The sequence below is a fragment of the Scyliorhinus canicula genome, chromosome 1 (genome assembly GCF_902713615.1).
Source record: "Scyliorhinus canicula chromosome 1, sScyCan1.1, whole genome shotgun sequence".
In the NCBI taxonomy this organism is placed as follows: Eukaryota; Metazoa; Chordata; class Chondrichthyes; order Carcharhiniformes; family Scyliorhinidae; genus Scyliorhinus; species Scyliorhinus canicula.
The window spans coordinates 182,748,641-182,772,358 of record NC_052146.1 but is presented as its reverse complement, the minus strand read 5'-3'; the positions used below and the strand labels follow the sequence as shown (position 1 = coordinate 182,772,358).

Sequence of the window (23,718 nt, the reverse complement as noted above, 5' to 3'; positions counted from 1 at the left end):
ATTTTTTTCCAATTAAGGGGCAGTTTAGGGTGGCCAATACACCTAACCTGCACATCTTTTGGGTTGTAGGGGCGAAACCCACGCAAACACGGGGAGAATGTGCAAACTCTACACAGTGACCCAGAGGCGGGAGCGAACCTGGGACCTTGGTGCCGTGAGGCAGCAGGGCTAACCCCGTGCTGCCCAAGATTTTGGAGAGTTAATAGTAGGTTACAGAGATATGGGAATGGCTAAGGAGGCATTTGAGGACAATCTCAGCTGCGTTACTATATCGCCACCTAACAGAAGTTCCTTATGCCTTTGTTATCTAAGCCAAACTCCAGAGCTACCCATTAAGGGCTATAGGTGGTAAAATCACCAAATTCTGGTCAGAAATGGGCAGCATTGGTAACACAGTGGTTAGCATTGTTGCTTCACAGTGCCAGGATCCCAGGTTTGATTCTAGGCTTGGGTCACTGTCTGTGAGGAATATGCACCTTCCCCCGTGTCTGCATGAATTTCCTCCGGGTGCTCCGGTTTCCTCCCACAAGTCCTGAAAGACGTGCTTGTTAGGTGAATTGGACATTCTGAATTCTCCCTCTGTGCCCAAACAGGCGCCGGAGTGTGGCGACTCGGGGATTTTCACAGTAACTTCATTGCAATTTTAATGTAAGCCTACTTATGACACTAATAAATGTATTATTATTAGAATGGAGGCGATTTGGATAATTCATCTGCCATTCACACCTGGAGACCGCACTGCTGTAAGAGACTGGGATTGACTTTATCCTCATAATTGATTTTACATAACTATTCTTTACTCATCATATCTTGCTGGATAAATAATCCTGCTTTTATTCGGAACCTGTCAGTTTGGTTTGCAGCAACTCTGTTTAAATACTCAGTACACTGAGTAATTAGACTGCTTCTTGCGAGCCCTGCCTCACCTCCAACACTTTGGCTGATGCAGCGATATCAAGTATCACTTCATTAAGTAAATCGTGTACGAGAGACAAACACAAGAAAAGCTGCATTTTATGAATCTGTACTCCCAGCGTGGAGTCTTGCTCACTGGACGTTCACACCATTGAAACTAACTTCAGGTTCGGCCACTTGTAGCAGTAAAGGATAAGTGGGGCACTGCTGCCGCATGGAAACAAACTCTGACTGGAACCAGAGAACTCCCTAAAACATTTGGGTGGCTGCCGTTAAAACCTCTTGGTAAGAATCTCAACCAAAGCTTGAGCCGTAGAACACTCACATTGTTTTTGTTCTTTTGCTGTTCCACTGTTTCTTTGAGCTGCAGTACCTCCTGTTCCAAAGTGGTAATCTGAACAACTTTATCCTTCAGCCTAAAGACAGTAGAATGAGCAATGGTAATCACACAACCAGCCAGCTACGTATACACACACACACGCACTCACACTCACAAGCTCACACAGAGTATTAAATTGAGTAAAAGTGAGCACAGGAATTGCAACGCGCGATTAGCCTGTGCCTGATGTAACACAGGCAAGCATGTCAAATTCACCTGAGTGGTTTCTTCTTGCAACCAGCACTAACACTGCTGTTTATTTGCCGCACACAAATGCGAATCATATTTTTCTAGCACCAGTTAAAGCTAGCCTGCATCCTTCAAAGGGGAGCATTGTGGCTGTAAACGGTACCGGCATTTGTACACGCATATCTTACTTCCACCCCTCTCCCAATCACAAGCTTACCCTTGTGCCTTCTTCTTTTGATACCTAAGAAAAGCAACCAGGCCAGGCAGTGGAGGAACATCAATGGAGTGGTGTTTTTAACATGGAGGCCTGAACCGGCATCTGATGAGATAGTGGGCACGGGTAGACTGCAGCAAGGGCAGCCAGAGTGCCAAGGAAAGCAGAGATGCCATCTGGATTCTGCTGAAGAGGATTCTGATCAGGACCTCGATGGAGTGGCCTACAGAAGAGAAATATGGAGCGGGATTCTTCGGTCTCCGACGCCGAAATCGCATTTGGCGATCAGCCGGAGAATCCCCGTTGGCGCCAAAATCGGGGGCGGCGCCACTGTAACGATGCGCCGCCCCCTCCAAAACAGGATACAGTACACCGCACGCAGGACGGCACCTGAGGCTCTCCTCCGATGCTCCGCTCACGATGGGCCAAGTTTCCAACGGCGTGGGTCACTCATGCTATTTTTGTTCAGGGTCCCGGCTTGGCGGCTGCGGACTGAATCCAGCGCCGCTCAGTCGGGGGGAGCCGATCCGCAGGCGGCGGGGCTTTGGCGGGCGCTGGGGCACAGATGGGGGGTGGTGAGCCTGGCCAAAGGGGGGCACTATTTGGCAGGCCGGGTCCGCACGCAGTCGGAGCCATGTTGCACGGTGCGGCCGTTGCAGGCGGCCACGGACCCAGCAATTCTCCGGCCGTATCCGCAGCCGGAGCCGAGGGTTTTACGCTGCGTTCCTGATAGCCCCCCACCAGACGGAGGATCAGATGAGGTTTTGCGCCATTTTCCTGGGCATAAAACGGCACTGTTCCCACGCCGGCGTCAGCACTTAGTCTCAAATCTGAGAATCCAGCCATGGAGTTCTAAGGACATTCGTCACCCCTGAAAACCAAGTGTTAATGAGCCAATTTCTTGCACACTCTTGCACAAACACAGTATGCAAAGACACACAGTCATTCAAATGCTTTTGAAACAGTACCTTACCTGTTACCCAGCTGTTCTAGTTCTGCCTGTTGTGTGGCCTGAAATGTTAAAATAAATTAAAACAGGTTTAAGCACAATAACATTTGTAGAACAGATCCTTCCACAAACTTCCACATCAGCCAGCAGATGCCCCAAATATTAATGTGTAAACTGATGCAGTTTTGAGGTGACTTTTCAGAACAGATTACATTTTGCTCCCAATCCAAAGAATTACCATTATTTTAAATACAAACCTCACCTCAGTTCCACTCCATCCCTTGCCTCTGCATTTTTGACATGACTCATGGATGGACGTTGGCCCACTCTGGGCCAGTAAGCATGACAAGAAAATAATCAAAACTGTACACAGAATGGACTTTGCTTTTTGAAAGATAGACAATTAAGATGAGAAAGACATTAGGCGGGTTACAAACAGGTCAGAGCCAATTATTGGACATGTTTGGTGACCAGCACTAAGGAGTGCTGGGATAGGGTAATTAGAGGTCACAGGTCATGCAATGAAACATCCAGGAACATTTCCAACCAGATTGGCAGCTCTATGGGAGAGGCCTCCTACTTAAAGAGTACTACTTCAAACTGTACTGCAGCTGCATGTGGACAGGGTTTAGTTCATTCTTAGTAGTGTTTGAGCGACCTCTCGATCTGCTTTATTTCTGCAGAGTCCTTTGTTCCATTTTGGCAGTGGGATATCAGTGGCCCCATTTAGGCAGCACGGTAGCATGGTGGTTAGCATAAATGCTTCACAGCTCCAGGGTCCCAGGTTCGATTCCCGGCTGGGTCACTGTCTGTGCGGAGTCCGCACGTCCTCCCCATGTGTGCGTGGATTTCCTCCGGGTGCTCCGGTTTCCTCCCACAGTCCAAAGATGTGCGGGTTAGGTGGATTGGCCAGGCTAAATTGCCCTTAGTGTCCGAAAAAATAAGGTTAATGGGGGTTGTTGGGTTACTAGTATAGGGTGGATACGTGGGTTTGAGTAGGGTGATCATTGCTCGGCACAACATCGAGGGCCGAAGGGCCTGTTCTGTGCTGTACTGTTCTAAACATCTAAACATCCAATAGGGCAGCAGGAACACCCAGAACCACCAAAATAGCTCTCCTTTTCCCTAACCACAGGGGTACAGCTAACTTTTTAAATTTAATTGTTAAGTAAACCCCACTGACTTAGCACTGAAGCACGCTTTTGGGACACCCCAAAAACAAAGCACCATGTCACTACAACGTACACTTGTACATTTATAGTGTCAATCCAAAACCTGTCTTACTGCAGTTTCTTTTAAGTTGCTTATGCAGAGAAACTGCTGAAGAGCCAAGGAGAAATAAAATGGAAGTAAGTCCATAGAATCACAGAATCCCTACAGTTAGAAGGAGGCTATTCGACCAATTGAGCCTGCAGCAACCCTCCAAATGAGCACCCCCTCCCCCCCCCCCCCCCCCCCCCCGGGCCCAATCACCCGTCCTATCCCCGTACCCCACCCACCTTTGGACACAAAGGGCAATTTAGCAAGGCCAATCCACCTAACCTGCACATCTTTGGGAATTTTAGGGTTAAATGGGCTACAGTGTCACTGATTGGCTGAGGGTCATGGTGATGAAGATATCATATGCATTTGGAGCTCGAGGAAGACCTATCTTAATGTTTGGAAGAGCAGAGAACAGTTCCAACATGAGGTGGCCTCTTGGCCAAAGGATTGGGGTAAAATCAATCTTTTGTACTTAATGTCTGTTCTTAATTGTACTGTAATCATTGATGTCACTGCATAGGATGTTTTGTCTAGCCACCAGCTACAAATTCAGATCACCTTACATCAAAAGGAGTTCAATACCACTGTGGTGGTATGATTAGCATAGCTGCCTGCCATTGGTGCAGAACACCGGCTTACCATTGGCCCTGGTCGGTCATGTGCCTCTCGACCGGTTGGTTGAGACCAGTCATGTGACGGCTCCCCGATTGGTCGAGAGGCTGAGTTAACCCCGCCTCCAGGGCGGGGTATAAATACCCAGCACTCCCGGCGGTCGTCCTTCTACTGTAATCGACCGCAGGGCTTAACATCTAGTATATTAAAGCCATAATTTTGTTCAGCAACTCGTCTCGCGTTCAATTTATTGGTACATCAACCACTTGATCAGAAAACTAACTCAGGGACCTAGTATGTAAAGTGGAATTAACCTACTTAAATCGTCCAAACCTGGCCATTTGCCAATAATGTCAGGCATTTGTAGTCTCTTCAGTTTGAATGATAATAATAATCTTTATTACTGTCACAAGTAGGCTTACATTAACACAGCAATGAAGTTACTGTGAAAATCCCCTAGTTGCCACACTCTGATGACGCCTGTTCTGGTGCACAGAGGGAGAATTCAGAATGTCCACATCACCTAACAGCACGTTTTTTGGGGTTTGTGGGAGGAAACCCACGCAGACACGGGGAGAACGTGCAGACTCCGCACAGACAGTGACCCAAGCAGGAATCGAACCTGGGACCTGGCACTGTGAATACATTTGAAGGGAAAGATTTGCAGGACTATGGGGAAGAGCAAAGAGATGAGCAAACGCAATAGGCCAAATGGCCTCCTCCTTGATGCTGTATGATTCTATAACATAGTGAATGCAACCAGAATAATCAAATTAGAACTAACCTCTATATGCGTGCCCTTTAATAATAACTTATTAAATGTCTGCCTCAACCTCTTACCCCTACTGCTATCTGCCTTGTTTGTCTTAACAAAAAAAGACGATCACTACTTCTCTTAACCTTCCTTTCAGCTCGTCTCATACTCTAAAATACATCGTCTCCTTTCTCATCGTGCTCCCTTGTGCTGCCAACGGTCCACTACAGAGACCTGAGCACAAAATGCAGGTTAGTGCTCCCAGTTCACTACCAAGGGAGTGCTGCACAAATTTTCCATTTTGCAAATGAGGCTTTAAAGCCCTGTCAGGTGAAAGTAAAAAATCCCATGGGGTTGTCTGAAGAAGAGTAGCAGGGAGTGCTTGCCCATGGCGTCTAATATTTTCCCTTACCAACCATCACCAAAACAGATGATCTGGTCACTGTCCCATTGGCTACTTGGGGGGAGCTTGCTGCATGCGTGGAAATTGGCTGCAACACTTAGATTGCAACACCATAAAAAAACACTTCATTAAATAAAAGGAAGACTTTTATTTATTTAGAGCTTTCTATGACCATTGAAAGTTTCAAAATGCTTCACTGCCAACAAAGTGCCTTTGAAATGTGATCACTGTTGCAATGCAGCAATAGCAGCATTGATTGTAAAGCACTTTGCAGTGCCCTTTTGCTCGCAAAGCACTGTACTTTGCTTTATTTTCAAAATAATTGGTTCCAACACAAGATTTAAAAATTTTTTTTTATAACATCCAATTCTTTTTTTCCAATATAGGGGCAATTTAGCGTGGCCAATCCACCTACCCTGCACATCTTTGGGTTGAGACCCATGCAGACACAGGAAGAATGTGAAAACATACGAACAGTGACCCCGGGTCGGGATCAAACCCAGGTCTTCAGCGCTGTGAGGCAACAGTGCTAACCACTGCGCCACCAGACCGCCCTCCAACACAGAGGGCAGGATTCTCCAATTTTCAGGCAATGTCCTGACGGCAGCGTGGGAACGGTGGCGTTTTACGACCGGGGTGCTAGCAGGCAGGCAGCGTAGAGCCAGCTGCCAATACGGCCACAGAATTGCCGGGTCCATGGCCGCGCATGCTCACGGAGGTGGCCTGCAATGGCTGCGCTGTGCAAGATGGCGCCTGCTGCACGAGGCCCCGGCCTGCCAAATAGTGCCCCTCCCTTTGGCAAGGCTCGCGACTCCCGGACCACCCAACAGTGCCCCCAGCCCCTGCCAAAGTCCTCCCTGATCGCGGATCGGCTCTCCCCCGACTGTGGCGGCGCTGGACTGAGGCCGCAACCTCCACGTCGAGTTCCCGACAAAAAATAGCATGAGAGACCCATGCCGTCAGGAACTCGTCCGGTCGGGGGCAGAGCATCAGGGGAAGAGCCTCAGGTAATGTCCTGAGGCCGTCGATACGACGTGCAGTGTACTCCTCGCGTACGCCGCTTTGGAGGGGCAGAGCATCGCGAACGTGGCGCCGCTCCCAATTCCGTCGCAAGCGGGGATTCTCTGGCCAATCGCCGAACGAGATTTCGATGTCGGAGACCAGAGAATCCCGCCCAAGATCTGTGCTTGACAGGAAATCTAACCTGAAGTGGATGTTCTTTCTCCAGCTCTTTATTCTGTCCGGCCTCAAGCAGAGCCTCGATTGACTTGATTCTCTCCTCCAGACGTTCTTTCTCCGAGCCAGCCTCCAACAGCTGAACGCGCAGCTTCTCCAGCTCCTCTGCTTTCCTATTCAGGTCATCCTCTGTGGACACCAGTTTAGCCTGAAGATCTGCAGCCAAGAGCAGCAGAGAAAAACTTGCCGTTAACATTGAATAAGGTCATGGCCTGTCTAAAGAATGGGGAAACCCTGTGCAGTACATTCCACAGTTTCTGACCAGTGCCCAGTCAGCAACGCAAAAGTCAGGATATTATCCCTGGCCAAACTTAAAACTCAGAATATCGCATCCCTTTTCCACACTACTGAATTATAGAGTAAAACTGTTTTGTTTGATGATCACCCAGAGATACACACTGTTGGAAAAGTGCTGGGAATTTTCCAGCTGACGGAGAGATGGGTCGGATAGGAGAACTGCAGATGGAGTGGTCATTTGTGAATTCCATTAACTTTGAAAATTCATTTCTATGCAGGATAAATCGGTTTCCATTAAGAAGTCTGATGAAACACTGATTACCATTACCCCTGGCTTTAACCTTCTCACTCACTTGACCTAGTGACTCACCAGTGAAGCTATTGAGAGTAGTGTGCTGTTCCCCTCTTATTTTCTCGGTATCTGTGAACAAGCTGGAATAGCTGCTCTGGGATTTGCGAAGTTCCTCGCTGACATCGTCAAGCCTCTTCTGTAAAGTCCTCTCTGTTTCCTGCTGACTTGACTGCAAATACAAGCGTGTATAGGTAAATCAAGGGAAATAGCTGCAGTAAATTGACAATGGTACAGGCAAGATCAAGGCATCGGGACAGGACAAGGTCATTCAGCCGGTTTCATCATTCAAACAGAACAAGGCTGGTTTGACAAAGAGTCATCGGACTCAAAACGTGAGCTCTTTTCTTTCCTTACAGATGCTGCCAGACTTGCTGAGATTTTCCAGCATTTTCCCTTTGGTTTCAGATTCCAGCATCCGCAGTAATTTAATTTGCTTTTCTCCAGTGGTCTGCACCTGAACTCCATAAACCCACCTTAGCTCCACATTGCTTAATACCTCCTTACACAGTGTCAACCTCAGGTTTATCTTTTAAGTATTTTTATTAGTTTTCACAGATTATCATTCACATTTCAGTTTGTAAGTTAAGTTACAAGTTGCAGGGGAGCACGGTGCCACAAGTGGTTAGCATGGTTGCCTCAAGGCGCCGAGATCCCAAGTTCAATCCCGGTTCTGGGTCACTGTCCATGTGGAGTTTGCACATTCTTCCCGTGTTTGCGTGGGTTTCACCCCCACAACCCAAAAGATGTGCAGGGTAGGTTGGTTGGCCACGCTAAATTCCCCCTTAATTGGAAAAAAATAATTGGATACTCTAAATTTATTTTTTTTAAAGTTGCATCGCCGTGCATAATACATAACAAACACAACCAAGGAGTAGTTAAAATTACAAATGAGAAAAACCACAGAAAGAAGAAAAGCGAAACAAACATAGATCATTATCTACATTTACATACACTTGTCTCCCCTCCCTCCGTGGCCCTTTGGCTGACCAGCCTTTGCTGTACTCCATGTGGCCCGAACGTGTATTAACCGGTGTGTTCCTGTTGTTCACTCTGGTTTTCAGCGTGATCTCGGGCCCGTCCCCTGTGGCTTTGTCTCTTGTCCCTCCCATTCTTTTTTGTGGGCCTTCACGTCCCCCCCCCCCCCCCCCCCCCCCCCGTCCCCCCTTTGCCCTTCCCCCCCTTTCTTTTCCTTTAAGTTCCATGGCTCGTCCGTGTCTCCACCTCCCCTTCCCCTTTGCTCAATTGATTTCTGGCTGTGAACAAGTCCACAGGGCAGTTTCCACGTCCTGTGGACGCCCTCTTCCGACCAATGGATGGAAAATTTTATCTTCTTCAAGGAATTCCGACAAGGAAAGCCAGTCTGCAGCTGTAGGTAGTGCTGCCAATCGTCGGCTGAGCAGGATTCTTCGGCGGGCCATTAGGCAGGCAAAGACTAGGGCGTTGGCCCCCCTCCCCATAAGAGTTCTGGCTACTCTGAGGCCCTGGAGGCTGTCACTTTTGGGCCTGGCTCCACCCTCACCCCCACAACCTTGGACATTGCCTCAAAGAAGGTCATCCATAACCTGACAAGTCTGGGGCAGGCCCAGAACATGTCGGTGTGGCTGGCCAGACCTCCCTGGCACTGTTCACATTTGTCCTCTACCTCTGGGAAGAACCTATTCATTCGGGTTCTGGTTAGGTGCACTTTGTGCACCACCTTTCGCTTCATTAGGCTCAGCCTGCACATGTGGAGGTGGAGTTCACCCTGTTTAGTGCTTCGATCCAGAGTGCCTCCCTTCTATGCCTAGTTCTTCCTCCCATTTTTCCCTTGGGGAGCGCACTTCCTCCAACAATTGCCCATACAGGCCTCCACAGTTTCCCCTCCCTAGGTTGCCCATGCCCAACAGTTCCTCAACTAGCGAATATCCTGGTATCTGTGGCTTCGTATTGTTTCCCTGCAGTGGAACTTTTTGACCTGTATTTGTCTCAGTTAATTTCCCTTGGTAGTTGGAACCTCTCCATGAGTTCCTCCAGGGTTACTATTCTGTTGTCTGTGTACATGTTGCTAACTGTCAGTGTCCTGTGGTTGTTACAGATGGGAGCCACAGTGAAATTTCGGTCAGACTGAAATATTGTCTCATCTGCTACCACCACTGGGCTTCTTGAGTACTTGGTCGCAGGGGATGGGAGTGCCGTTGTGACTAGGGCTAGGAGTGATGGCCCTATGCAGGAATTCTCGTTCATCCTCACCCATTCCATTCCCGGTTCCTTCACACATCCCCTCATTCTTTCTGCTGTGGTCGTCTAGTGGTAGAACTGTAGATTTGGGAGGGCCAGGCCTCCCTGACCCTTCCTCGCCCAGTCCATCACACAAACCTGCCTCTCATCCATTGACTTCATCTACACCTCTCTCTGCCGAGGAAAGTGGGCAGCATAATCAAAGATCCCTCCCATCTGGCTTACTCACTCTTCCAACTTCTTCCATCGGGCAGGAGATACAAAAGTCTGAGAACACGCACAAACAGATTCAAAAATAGCTTCTTCCCCGCTGTTACCAGACTCCTAAATGACCCTCTTATGGACTGACCTCATTAACACTACACCCCTGTATGCTTCACCCGATGCTGGTGTTATGTAGTTACACTGTGTACCTTGTGTTGCCCTATTATGTATTTCCTTTTCTTTTCATTTTACTGAATGATCTGTTGAGCTGCTCGCAGAAAAATACTTTTCGCTGTACCTCGGTACACATGACGGTAAACAAACAAATCCAATGCTTCTTCTCCTTTGTAGGGCCTATTTTTGGATCCTCTTCCCCCACCCCACCCACACACTCACGCACACGTACACAAATGCCAAGATTAGTTTGTCTGCTGTGTTGAAGAAGGCCATGGGGATTTTGATCACCTGCTCTCTCCCTGCCAGTGAGAGTGGGAGTGTGCTCCACCTCTGCAGATTCTTTTTGACTTCATCCACCAGACTCGTCAGGTTCCATTTGTGGATCCGTGTCCAGTCGTGGGCTATTTGGATCCGCAGTGGTGGAATTTGGTTTGGGCTTGATTGAACGGTATTCCCTCCAGCTCTGCCCCTCTCACTTGCAGGTTCACCAGGAAGCTTTCACTTTTGCTCAGGTTGAGTCTGTAGCCCAAGAAGGCTCCCTTACCTTTTCCATGCTGGCTTGGGGTTTTGTGCTGTAGAGGAGCAGGTTATCCACATAGGGTGAGGCACTATGCTCTCTGCCTCCCCTCTGGATACCTCTCAACCCCTTCGCCTTTCTGAGGGCGATCGCTAGTATCTCGACTGCCAGAGCGAACAGCAGTGGGGACAGCAGGCATCCCTGCCTTATGCCTCTATGCAGCTGGAATTATTTAGAGATGGTGGCGTTAGTCCATAGGCTCGCCATGGGAGCACTGTACAGTAGTTTCACCCAGGAGGTGACCCCTGGCCTAAGGCCAAACTGTTCCAGTACCTCTATGAGTTACTTCCACTCAACTCTGTCGAGTGTCTTTTCTGCCTCCAGGGAGATGGTCACTTCTGCTGTTCCCTCGCCGGATGGAGTCATTATCACGTTCAGCAGGTGTTTGATGTTTGCAGTTAGCTGCCTGCCCTTGACAAAGCCAGTCTGGTCCTCCGCATCATCCTCTGGCCGCTTCGTCAGGGTTTTTGCCACGTTTTTGCATCTACATTGAGTAGCAAGATGGGCCTGTAGGATCTGCATTTGGTCGGGTCTTTGTCATTTTTGGGTATCAGCGAAATTGAGGCTTGTATTAGTGTCAGCGGCAGGGAGCCCCTTACCAGCGAGTCTGCGAACATCTCTTGTAAGTGCGGGCCAGAGTTGTCACAAATGTTTTGTAGAAGTCCGCCGGGAATCCATTTGGCCACAGAGCCCACCCCGCCTACATGGAAGTGATACTCTCCATGACCTCTCCCAGTTCCACAATCATTACATTACTCCGCTCCTATTACCACTGGAAGCCTGGCTTTCCCCACTATAAAGAAGTCGATCCTGGTGTAGCCCCTGCGTACCTGGGACAAGAACCCTTTCTTCCCTGGGTGTGTGAACCTCCATGGGTCCACTGCCCCAATCTGTTCCATGAACACTCCAAGTTCCTTCTCCATGTTTGATTTTTTTTCCCCGATTTGGGGTTTGATCTGCCTGTCCATCTGTCTCACACACAAAGAAAAAACAAAAGGGAGAGAGGAGCCTGCAGGAGTAAAGTCACAAGACGCTCAGCAAAGAGTACGAATGGCACAGCATGCAATGGAAATAGTTGGACAATCTGCTCTCAGTCACCTGAAGCTCAGTAAGCTGCTGCTCGTACTTGCTGACTTTGCCGTCCAGCATCTTCCTCTGCTGCTCTTCCTGCTGGAAGCTCTCTGACTTCTCGCTCAGCTCCTTGGTCAGCTTGGCACACTCCTGCCGCAGTTTAGCCAGCTCAGCATTCTGCCTGTGGCAAAATATCGATCACAGTCAATCTCAAAGAAAGAATAATACCCATGGGAAAAAAAACTAGCTACGACATGCATTAAGACAATGCTAAGGGTACCAATGGTCTGAGCTGTTCCACAATCAACTACCTGTTTTATGTTATCAACCTTCTCTGCAGACTGTATATTCACACAACACTGAAAGCATACTCACACAACACAAACAGCAGACTTACACAAGACTCCAGGACCACTGACACCAACCGTGAACCCAATCCTGTGAGTACAGCTATTTGCCGCCGACAGCTACCATCCTCTTTCTCTCACCCCCCCCCACCCCGAACCCCCCTCCCCCCTAAAAACACCCCTGACCTTCCGCCCTCAGCTCTCCCCACCAACACCACCAACCCCCCCCACCCCTCAGTGTTGCTCAGCGGCCTCTGTCCCCTGGGACTCCCTCGTGCTCAGTGGGGATAGTGTTGCTTGCCTCCTTCCTCCCTCTCAAAGGTCGTGGCACCTGGTTCCCATTTTTTAAAAGACAGCAGTAAATCCCACTCGCATGATGTCACGCCAGGTAGGCGGGAAGATTCAATGTGGGCTGAAAATGTAATGTTAAGCCTGCTAAATAGATGCTAATGGATCAAATTCATGTTAATCAGGTTCATGCCCTTCCTAGGAGTGGGCTGGATCGGGTCATCAGGGATGGCCCAGGATGGTTCAACGGGTTCACCCACCTATGTTCCATTTTTTTTTCGGTCTCGTGATATTTAGCAGCTGTGAGGGGATTTGCTTCCCGAGGCTAACAGGTCCGCTGAATCCCGCCCATGGGATTTGTAACTCAGTCTCTATGGGAAGGGTTTTCTTCTCGTCCCCCCAAAGTCGGTCCCTGCTCAGGGTTCCTTGGAGGCGGGGCAGGCGAGTCATGCAAAACACCGTAGGTTTCGGCAGGCTTGGAACATCCCACCAGCCATGCCTCACGAAATCTAATGGGGCGCCACGTCACGATCTGGATCCTGCCCAACAATGGGGCGCTCGGCACTGATGAGGGGCCCAGGTGGCATTGGCAGACCGGCAGTGCCAAGGTGCCCGGGTGCCATTCTGCCCATGCCGGTGATTGGGCCCAGGGGTGCACTGCACTTATTAGGTGGGGTGTGGAGGGCTTGATGACCCCCTTATAGGTGAGTTGGGGCGGTGGGGGCACTGTAGGCTGCCCTGGCTAAACCCGGCTAAATGTGCTCGACACGGGATTCTGTTTCATTTCTGTTAGATCACACCCAAAGTGCTCTCACGGAGCTGTGAAGCCTTTTGTAGATGACTAGCTAGGAGATTAGTTCTGAGGTGGACTTGGAAGCTGGAATAAGTACAGTAGTTTGGCTGCATTAGAAGGCTTGCAGCTATGTTTCAGCTGTTTCAGATATTTCGCCCCTGCTTCGTTCGGGATATTTTAAACTACAGTCCCTGAAAGTTAGTTTGCCACATGACTACAGCTTCATCACTACTGGATACAGCCCATCACAATACAATAGGAGTTGACAATGGCCATTCACTTTTATCTTTGCTCCAACTTGTGGTCAAATATTCTACTTTGTTCAGTGTGACACATGGAGACAACAATCTAGAGATCCCATATTCCTCAAACAGTGGTTCATCCTTAAACAATGCGATGTGTAAACTTCACAGTGGCTTCAAAGTAGCCTTATTCAGGCCCGAGGTTACGAGCAGTCTGCCTCAGCCCATGGCAGTTGCCAGGGAGAGTGACGGGGTCTGCAGCTAGGGGATGGAGTTTGGAGCGGGGACAAAAGGCAATGGCTTCAATCTTTCCAATGTTTAGTTTCCAACGTATCAACAGATACGGTTGCGTGTGCCCACAGACTTGTCCATGCACACACCAACACAGATGCTCCTAAGAGCCCTGATTGTACCCTAATGGTGAACACAAGGAGGCAGCATTTAAATTGGATGTCTGACACCCAACCCAGCTCTTTCTTGGGGTTATGGACCTGTGTCCTGACTCTCCCCCCCCCCCCCCCCCCCCCCCTCCCCCCCCCCAACCATTACCACCACCACCAATCCTCACACTGCCATGATTCACCCTGGTCCACCTCCCTCCAACATCAATCTTCACATAATCATCATTCACCCCCCCCTCCCAAAATATCTCCACTTCCAACCTCACTTTCCAGAATTTGTGGATCTGAACGCCATCCAATCCAATTCCTCATTCTTTCATCCAGTCACGGAACCAGTGCCAGTCCTGTATGTGAGTTCAGCTTTTAGATAACTCTGCAATCGTGAATCTTCTTTCTATCAAAAGCATTGGAGCCTTTACTGACACTGGAAATGTTCTTACTTGCTTTCAGTCTGGCTTGTGGCCTGGTTGAGGGCATCCCTTAAAATGGAGTTCTCCTGTTGCAAGCGGGCTATCTGGGCAGTGGGTCCGTTCTCCAGCTGCTCCTGGAGCCCTCGGATCTGGAATGGAAATATTTGATCCAATATTGGGAATGTGCCTCACAAAAAACAATACCTGCACTTGCCAGAGATGGATTAAGTCAGTCTTTTTATACACGTGCCCATTGATAAAGATGCTGCGCAGGTTTTGAATACCTCATACGGGTGTGATAAAAGATCATCCTAATGACAAATCTATCGAAAATTAGTTTCTACTTCCCGAAAAGACAGAAGTAAAAAAAAACCTAGAAATACACAACACTCACTACCCGAGCGGCATTCATATGGAGCAGGACCTACACTGGAACTGGGCCTGGCAATGCCTCAAATTTAAAATTATCACACTTATCAAATGGCCTCTCATCTCTGTAATTCTGTAACCTCATCGAAGTGCATTCTGTGGCCTCTTCAATTGCAAATCATCCGATATTCATCATTTTATTGGTGGCCTTGCCGTCAGCTGCATAGGCCCCAAGCTTTGGAATTTCCTTCCTAAACCTCTAGCCTCTCTACTCCCTTGCTCTCCCATCAGATGTAAAAACATCAAGCGTTTAGATGACCACCTGTCCTTATGTCCTGTTATGTGGCTCAGAGTCAAATTTTAGTTTGATAATGAACAAATAAGAAACAGCAGCAAGAGTGGAGCATTCGGCCCTGCAAGTCTGCTCCATCATTCAATGAGATCGTGGCTGATCTGATAGTGGCCTCATCTCCACATTCCCATCTGTCTCCATAAACTCTCGACTTCCTTGTAAATCCAAAATCTGTCTTGCTCAGCCACAAATATACTCGCTTCCAATGCTCTCTGGATAGAGAATTCCAAAGGTTAACTGCCCTCGGGAGAAGAAATTTTAACTCACCTCCGTCTTAAATGGGAGATTCCTTATTCTGAAACAGTGATCCCTAGTTCTAGATTCCGAGGTGAAATATCCTCTCAACTTTGTCAGGCCTCAGAATCTTCTGTTTCAATAAGGTCATCACTCATTCTTCTCAACTCTGGTTGTTGTGAGCCCAACCTTCTCAATCTTTCTTTGTAAGCCAACCCTTTTGTCACAGGAATCTCTGAACTGCCTCATCCGCAAGTAAATTGCTCCTTATATAAGGAGACCAAAACGGCACGCTATATTCTAGGTGCAGTCTCACCGACGCCCTGTACTTGGTATTCATCTTTGAGGACACCCAGATTCCTCTGTACTGCAACATAGTCGCTCTCCATTAAAATAAATTCTTCTTTTCTATTTTCCCTACCGTGCTTCACATTTTCCCCCAATAAACTCCATCTGTAAAATTTTCAACCACTCACTTCACCTAATCTATGTCCCTTTGCAGAATGCTTGTGTCAATCTCACATGCTTTCCAACCTATCTTTGTATCATGGGCAAAGTTGACTACAATGCACACAGTCCCTTTGTCCAAGTCATCAATATCGATTCTAAATAGATGTGGCCGCAGCACTGGTCTCTGTGTACGATGCTTTCTTGAAATGCCTTGGAATGTTCTATCACAATAAAGTCACTATATAATTCTTGTTAAGATGCTGCCTTCACTTTTCCTAGTGGTTACATGGTTAAGTATAAGCTGTGCCGTTGCTCTTTATTGCTATTGTTCTCGACTAGCTCACTGACTGGCAGTCACATCTTACCCTTTGGAACCAAAAGCCTGGCCATAGGCTTGTCTCGCCTCGTAAGAGTTGTCCTTCAAGTTCGACTGAGCACAGGGCACCAGTGGTAGTCACGAAGGAGGAGGTGATAGCTTTGCCTGTGGCCCAGCTGAAAGGGATTGTGAGGGAGGCAAGAACCCATGGTGTGGGAGGAGAGAGGTGGGGTAAATAAAGGATCAACAAATAGGGTTAATAACGGAAGAAGAAGGGGGAAGAAATTAATGAGACTATTAGTTTTGGCGTGTGGGGAACTAAGACATCTATTATTTTCTCACCATCTCCTCTATTTGTTTCCCTATGCCACACACAACTCCCAGACCAAGGGACAGAACAAACATCCCCTGCCCATTCTCTTCTATTGCTGCCCTCCTGAAACATAACCAGATTTGGACCAAGGGGCTTTCCATTAAATTGACCCTGTCCTTTAGAGTAGATGAATTTCCGGTCATATACCATTTGGAGCACAGTGTTCCAATTTCATCACTGTGCCTCAGGAGGGTCTTGGAGGGTATGCCATGCAGATTCATCAGAATGATCTCAGAACCATAAGGGTTGAATTAAGAAGACAGGTTGCACAGATTAGCCCTCTGTTCCCTCAAGTAGAGAGGCTTAGAGGTTAACTAACTGAAATGTTTAAGATGACTCAAGGATTTGACGGGATAGGACAAAACTAATTCCTCTGGCGGTGGAGTTCAGAACAAAGGGCCTTCAAAAGTTAGAGCTAGCTGGTTGGGTTGAGGTCAGGAAGCACATCTTCACACATTGGGTTGTAGAAGTCTGGAACTCCCTCCCCAAAAAGCTATGAACACTAGGTCAATTAACATTGCAAAACTGAGATTGATAGTTTTTTGTTAGGCAAGGAAATTAAGGTTTTTTTTCTCTTTTTTTGGAATGTCGGTATCACTGGCAAGGTCAGCAATTGTTGCCAATCCCTCACTGCCCTTGAGAGGGAACTGATTGAGAAAACCTGCTTGAACTGCTGCAGTGCATGTGGTGCGGGACATGCACAGCACTGTTACGGGAGGACGTTCCAGAATTTTGACCCAGCAACAGTTAAGGAATGGTGATATATTTCCAAATCAGAGGGGGGTGTTGGTGGGGAACTTGCAGGTGGTGGTGTTCCCAAGTACCTGCTGCCTTTGTTCTTCTAGGTGGTAGAGGTCACGGGTTTGGAAGATGCTGTTGAAGGAGCCTTGGCAAGTTGCTTTCGGTAACTGCAATAACGATACTAAATGATAATCTAAATGAATGGCGGAGCAGGGTGGAGGGGCAGAGGAGGCCCTGTCCCTATTTCCTCTCCCAAGGTGAGCCTGTTCTCCACGTGCCTCACACTCCTTCAACAAATCACATCACTCCTTAGCCAAGAGTAAACCAACAAAGACAATGAAATGTGCAGCATCTTCCTTTTGCTATCCTGAGAACATGTAATCATGACAGTAAATGCCACGTAGTAATAGTTTGGCATATGTCTATGGACTGTGAAGTACACTCGGTCCTGTAGGAGAACGGGCAGACAATGACCAGACTCTTCATTTGGTGGCCGGGGCTATGTACAAAAACATCAGACTGGTTCTATGGTCCCTGCTTATCTCTCTCTGCTAAAAAGCAATGTGGGTTATGGGAATGTGGTTGCAGGGGGGGGGGGGGGGGGGGGGGGGGGGGGGGGGCCTAGAAGCAGAATTAATTGCTTTAAGGCGATACTTTAACTCTCGGGAGGAAGTCCGGTCTTAGAGAACTACTGGCCAATTGGTTGGCTGTCAGCTCCATAACCTCAACAGTGCCAGCCGGAAGCATGACCACTGATGGGACTACAGGTAGTCTTACAATGCCGAGGGGCTCAGGTTAGTCCAGCGTTTGGGGTCTCAGCAAGGAAGGTGAGGGGCCGCAGGCAAGAGGCCCCTTGGAGGGTTAAATGGAGGGCTGGCCTGGGATGCAGGGTAGTGGTAGGGGTAGTGCCTCAAGTGGGCTAATGGGATTCGCAAAGGAGGATCCTTCCCTCCAACTCCAGGCGTGACCCTCAAGGACCGCAATAGGCTCAATGGTTGGCAGGCCTTCCAATGTCCCCCCCACTATTCCCCACACAATTGTGGATAAGCTGGGGACATGTGGGTAGGCAGTGGGAAGGCCACCTGCTTGATTTTAACTGCCTGCCCCGCCTTCAAACCCACTGGTGGGGGAGTGTAAAACCCAGTCCAACAGTCCACCCATTGATGTTTCCCGAGAGGCCTTAACATCCTCATTTTGACAGATTGGACCAAATATTTTGCTCAAGCTTTGAAGCTCCTATCATGCATGCCCACGCGTTAACATTAAATGGAAGTTCCCACTCACAGCAAGAAGAACAGTTCAGTGTGGAGCTGCACTAAATCCATCTGCGGGAATAAAATGTATTTCACAAATGCTTCCACATTCTCTATGCCTCTCTCCCACATACCCTTGATAGTGGAGTCTCCGTCATAAACCCAATGGAAGCCCACCGCTCCAAGGGATCGGCTCGTAGTACGTGGCCTGGGAGAATTTTACAGTGGCTGTTTGAAAGGGACATTGGTCACTTTCAGCTCCAGCCCCTGCGTGTCTTCCTCAGTGTGAAAACTACCTGACAATGTAGCCACCTGGGGTGGCCACGTCCCGATTCCAAAATGGATACTCGCAAAGAGTGCAGGGAAAAATGGACAGCACTAGAAGAACAAGCAGGTGCAAGGTTTCCTGTGGATTGGAACTTGCAGAACCCAGACAGAACTGAAACTACAGGCCATTAGCATAGTAATGAGCTATCTCCGGGGACAAAAAGAAACATTGAAACAATCGGTACCAGGGCAGACTCCCCGCCGCCAGTGGAAGCTAAAACAAAGGCAGGCCAACGGTTACCTAGGGCCCGCCCAGCGAGCGGGGAACGACCCCGTTATTGGAGAGAATCGATACAAACGATTGGGACATGGTCCAATTAATTGGGCCCAAGTCCAGGGTCCGCCCAGAAGGGCGCGAAACCCCTTGGGGTATAAAACAGAGTCCCCAAGGTCAGTTCGCTCTCTTGAGAACTCTTACTTTCTCCATCTTCACCTTGGCTTTTGGCTCTCAGCGACGAGAGGCCGCCATGCACCAGCCAAGTAAGTCTAAGGTCAACGCACGCTATGAGATAGGCGCTCCTAGCTACTATTCTATACCAGTTCGAAGCCAGCAGTATCAGAACCGGACAACGGCCATTGTTCCTCTGACTGAGTGGGCCCCCGAAGCTAAGTATAGGCTTTTAGTAGTAGTTGTAGTTTAGCGAGTAGAGTTTATGCATGAGTAATAATTGACTGTGTGTGTAAATAAATTGACTGTGTGTGCATTGATTTCAAACTAACTAACTGGTGTATCGAGTCATTGATCAGTATTCGGTTTGAACCTTGTGGTGGTATCAGAAAGATACCTGGCAACTCTTGAGCAAAGGTAATTGAAAAGAGCAAATTAAGGGAAAGCATAACGAGCAACAACAACCAGCAAGAGATAACAAAATGGCGACTAATGAAGGTGGCCATTGTCACTCTTTATCTTGCTGGCATTGCTTCATCTAATGGAAATTCAGCAAAACGTTCTCCTGGAATGGCTTCTCAAAACAGTATAACCGTCAATCACGGGGCTACCTTCTATCAAGAAAGTGTGATGGAATATGTGAGAAATGGGGGTCAATCCTGCCTTAACCTGGGGCGAACTGATACAGGATGGTGACGTGGTACCTGGGATGTGTTAGAGCGTTAACTGGTTTAGGGGGTAGTATGTAACTAGTGACCTTGGTCTGCAGCTGCTGTGCTTCAGCCATGTGGTCCTGGTAACTGGCCTGCATGCGGCTCTGCATCGCATTTAGCTCCTCCTCCCGCGTTGTCAACTGCTCCTTTAGTTTAGTCTCACTGGCTAAGGCTTTGGCTTTCTCAGCTGCAAGTTCCTGAAAGACAGAAAAACTATTTAAAAATATATGTATCAGAGTGAAGTAAAATAGACATTTTCGACCTCAGCCCTTGTCCCCTTCCTTTGAATTTTTACCCCCAGTTGGTTCCTGTCTTCTTGCCTGAGACTGAAGTTTTGTTTTAGAAATTTAGATTACCCAATTATTTTCCAATTCAGGGGCAATTTAGCGTGGCCAAACCACCCACGCTGCACATCTTTTTGAGTCGTGGGGTTGGAACCCACGCAGACATGGGGAGAATGTGCAAACTTCACACGGAGAGTGACTCGAACCAGGGTCCTTGGTGCCGTGACGCAACAGTGCTAACCACTGCGCCACAGTGATGCCCTGAGACAGAAATAAAAGGTTCAAAAGCTTTCATTATGCTGAATATAACAACCACTGATCAAAATAATGATTGTGCGGAGATACCAGCGTTGGACTGGGGTGGGCACAGTAAGAGGTCTGACAACATCAGGTTAAAGTCCAACAAGTTTGTTTCGTTTCACTAGCTTTCGGAGCACAGTTCCTTCCTCAGGTGAATCCTGAGGAAATAATGACGTTATGCCAATTTGGCGATGGGAGTGGGCAGGACACAGCCGAAGATGATATACTAGTAAACAATTGGGTAGCACGGCGACACAGTGGTTAGCACTGCTGCCTCACAGCGCCAGGTTCCCGGGTTCGATTGCGGACTTGGGTGACTGTGTGGGGTTTGCACTTTCTCCCCCATGTCTGCGTGGATTTCCTCCGTATGCTCCGGTTTCCTCCCACAATCCAAAGATGTGGAGGGTAGTGGATTGGCCATATTAAATCTCCCCTTCTTGTCCAAGTGTTGCGGGGATGGGGCAGGGGAGGACTGGGTCAATGCAGGCTCGATGGACCAAATTGCATCCTTCTGCACTGTAGGTATTCTATGATTCTATGAATGCCATAACACTCTTCTGAGAAAATTGTTGTTAATCTGTCTCAGAAAAGAATCAGGTGTCAGGCAGTGATAAAGACATGGGGCGGGATTCTCTGACCCCGCCGCGTCAATCCTGCCCACGCCGTCTCCCGAAGTCTCCGGCACCAGAGATTCGGCAGGGGCGGGAATCTCGCCGCGCCTGTCGGTGGGACCCCTCCCCCCCCCACCCCGGTGATTCTCCGGCCCGCGATGGGTTGAAGTCCCGCCGCTGTCATGCTTGTCCCGCTGGCGTGGATCAAACCACCTACCTTACCGGTGGGACCAGGCAGCGCGGGCGGGCTCCGGGGTCCTGGGAGGGGGGAGGCGCGGGGCGAACTGGCCCCGGGGGGGGGGGGGGGGGGGGTGCCCCCACGGTGGCCTGACCCACGATCGGGACCCACGAATCAGCGGGCGCGCCTGTGCCGTGGGGAACTCTTTTCCTTCTGCCTTTGCCATAGTCTTCACCATGGCGGAGGCGGAAGTGACCCCCTCCCCAGCGCATGCGCGGGGATGACGTCAGCAGCCGCAGACGCTCCGGCGCATGCGCGGACTTCCGCCGGCCGGTGAAGTCCCTTCGGCCCCGGCTGGTGTGGCGCCAAAGGCCGTTCCCGCTGGCCGGCGGGGCGCCAACCACTCTGGCGCGGGCCTAGCCCCTCAATGTTAGGGCTTGGCCCCCACCTTTGGGGCGGCCCGACGCCGGAGTGGTTCACGCCACTCCATCCCGCCGGGACCCCCTGCCCCGCCGGGTAGGGGAGAATCCCGCTCACGAGGAGAAACTGAAGGGAATTAACAGAGAAATAAAAGTGGAAAGAGGGAAGAGAGAAAGGGAAAGAGAGAGACAGAGGAAAAGCTGAGTGAAGTTGGGGGAAAGAAAATGGCATGAAGGAAAGAACGAGGAAGCAAAGAAATGAAGAACAGAATTAAAGGGCAAGGAAGATAAACGGAAGTGAAAGTGGAAAATTAACTAAAGTTAAAGAATGAATGAGAGGGAACAGTAGTAGAATTAGAGAATTCGCAGGACAGAAACAAATGTGAAAGATAAAAAGCAAGTTATATATGTCTGCAATGTTCTGAGAATGCTTGTTTACTTGAACCCAACAAATATTTTCTTCGTACCTTTATGATAGAAAATGTTTAAAACTAAAACCAAGATTTAAAATTTGTCTGACTGATTCAGAATGAACAGCACTAGATCAAATAGTCATTTGAGAGATTTGAGGAGATAGGACTGGTCTGACTATCCAAATATAGGAATGGATTAAAGGTATCTGTAACAAATCCTTCAAGAATCCACACCATGCGACACACTGCACCTTATTGACTTCCCGAAGTTTGCTTTTAATGGCACTGAAGTCCTCTTGTTCCGCCACAAGCTGTTTCTCTTTCTCATCCAATTGGCGTTTCAGGGCTGTCACTGGGTCTCCTTTCTGAGTTGCCTGTAAATCACAAAATAGTATCAAAATGAATTAGTGAGATAAATAATACAAACAAGTGGTACATTAAGCTCTGGAATGTTAGTGTTTATTGCAAAAGGAATGGAATACAAAAGTAGGGAAGTTTTACTGCCGCTGTACAGGCCTTGGTGAGACCACATATGGGGTACTGTTTGCAGTTTTAATCTTCTGATTTAAAAAATAAATAATCGCTTTAGAAGCAGTTCAGAGAAGGTTTACTCCACTCATTCCAGCAAGAAAGGTTGAACAAGTTGGGCATAACTCAATGGAGTTGAGAAGAATGAGAGGTGATATTATTGAAACATGCAAGATCCTGAATGGACTTGATAGTGTGGATACTAGGCAGATACGTCCTCTTGTGGGGGAGACCAGAACTAGGCGACTTAGTTTCAAAATGGGAGGTCTCTCATTTAAGACAGAGATGAAATTTATTTTTCTCCCAAAGCTGAGTTAGACAGATTTTTGTGAGGTAAGGGAGTTAAGGGTTAAGGAGGGCAGGCAGGAAAGTGGAGCTGAGAGCACAACCAGACCAGCCATGATCTTATTGAATGGTGGAGCATGCTTGAAAGGCTGAATGGCCTAATCCTGCTCCTAAATTCCAATCCTGCCCTATTTATCCTGACCAAACCCAAAGGGAGAAATAATACATATCAGAGTCAACAGGGTAAAATAAAGAAAATTGAATTTATACAGAAGTCTTTCACAACTCCAGGACATTCCAGAGGCACTCTTAAAGTTTTTTGGAATTAATTAATTTTGAAGAGTAGTCACAACTTTAACGTAGGTGCACATGTTTTGGGAATGCCCAAGGTTGAGGGAGTTTTGGAAGGGATTTTCAGACGCAATGTCAAAGATTTGGGGGGATAGAGTTAGCTCCGAGCCTGGAGGTGCCGATATTTGGAGTGTCAGAGGATCCGGGAGTTCAGGTGGGGAGAGAAGCCAATGTTTTGACTTTTGCCTCCCTGATAGCCCGGAGACGGATTTTGTTGGATTGGCGGGACTCGGAGCCCCCCGAAGGCGGGGGTTTGGGTGAGTACTTTGGCAGAATTTGTGCATTTAGAAAAAGTTAAGTTCGCTATTCGTGGAGGAGGGGTTCACCTTTAAGTGGAAGCTGTTTATCGACTTCTTTAAGGAGTATTGAGTCATCAGCAGGGGGTGGGGGGGGGGGGGGGTTTACATTTTGTTTGGGTGGGTGCGGTGGATTGGGTGGCAAAGGGAGGCAGGTACCGGGGTGGCAGAGGAATGAGTGGGGGCAGTGGTTGGGGGGGATGCGGGGGGGGGGGGGGGGGGGGGGGGTTGTGTATTTTTGTGAATATGCGTATACGAAAAATGCCTTTAATAAAATGTTTTTCAAAAAAAATATAGGAAATGCAGC

General features: G+C 48.5%; 1 protein-coding gene across 3 annotated transcripts in view; it reads right to left on the bottom strand.

Moving 5' to 3' along the window:
* The window catches only part of LOC119969918 (ribosome-binding protein 1-like), a 166,868-nt gene that overhangs the window by 62,578 nt on the left and 80,572 nt on the right, over positions 1–23,718 (bottom strand). For all 3 annotated transcript variants that reach the window (XM_038803892.1, XM_038803903.1, XM_038803897.1), the window contains exons 4-11: positions 22,203–22,325; positions 19,791–19,943; positions 14,261–14,379; positions 11,777–11,930; positions 7,522–7,672; positions 6,883–7,070; positions 2,671–2,708; positions 1,241–1,331 (exon numbers count right to left, since the gene is read on the bottom strand). In XM_038803892.1, the coding sequence (XP_038659820.1) occupies positions 1,241–1,331; positions 2,671–2,708; positions 6,883–7,070; positions 7,522–7,672; positions 11,777–11,930; positions 14,261–14,379; positions 19,791–19,943; positions 22,203–22,325 (1,017 nt within the window). The remainder of the gene's footprint in view (positions 1–1,240; positions 1,332–2,670; positions 2,709–6,882; positions 7,071–7,521; positions 7,673–11,776; positions 11,931–14,260; positions 14,380–19,790; positions 19,944–22,202; positions 22,326–23,718) is intronic.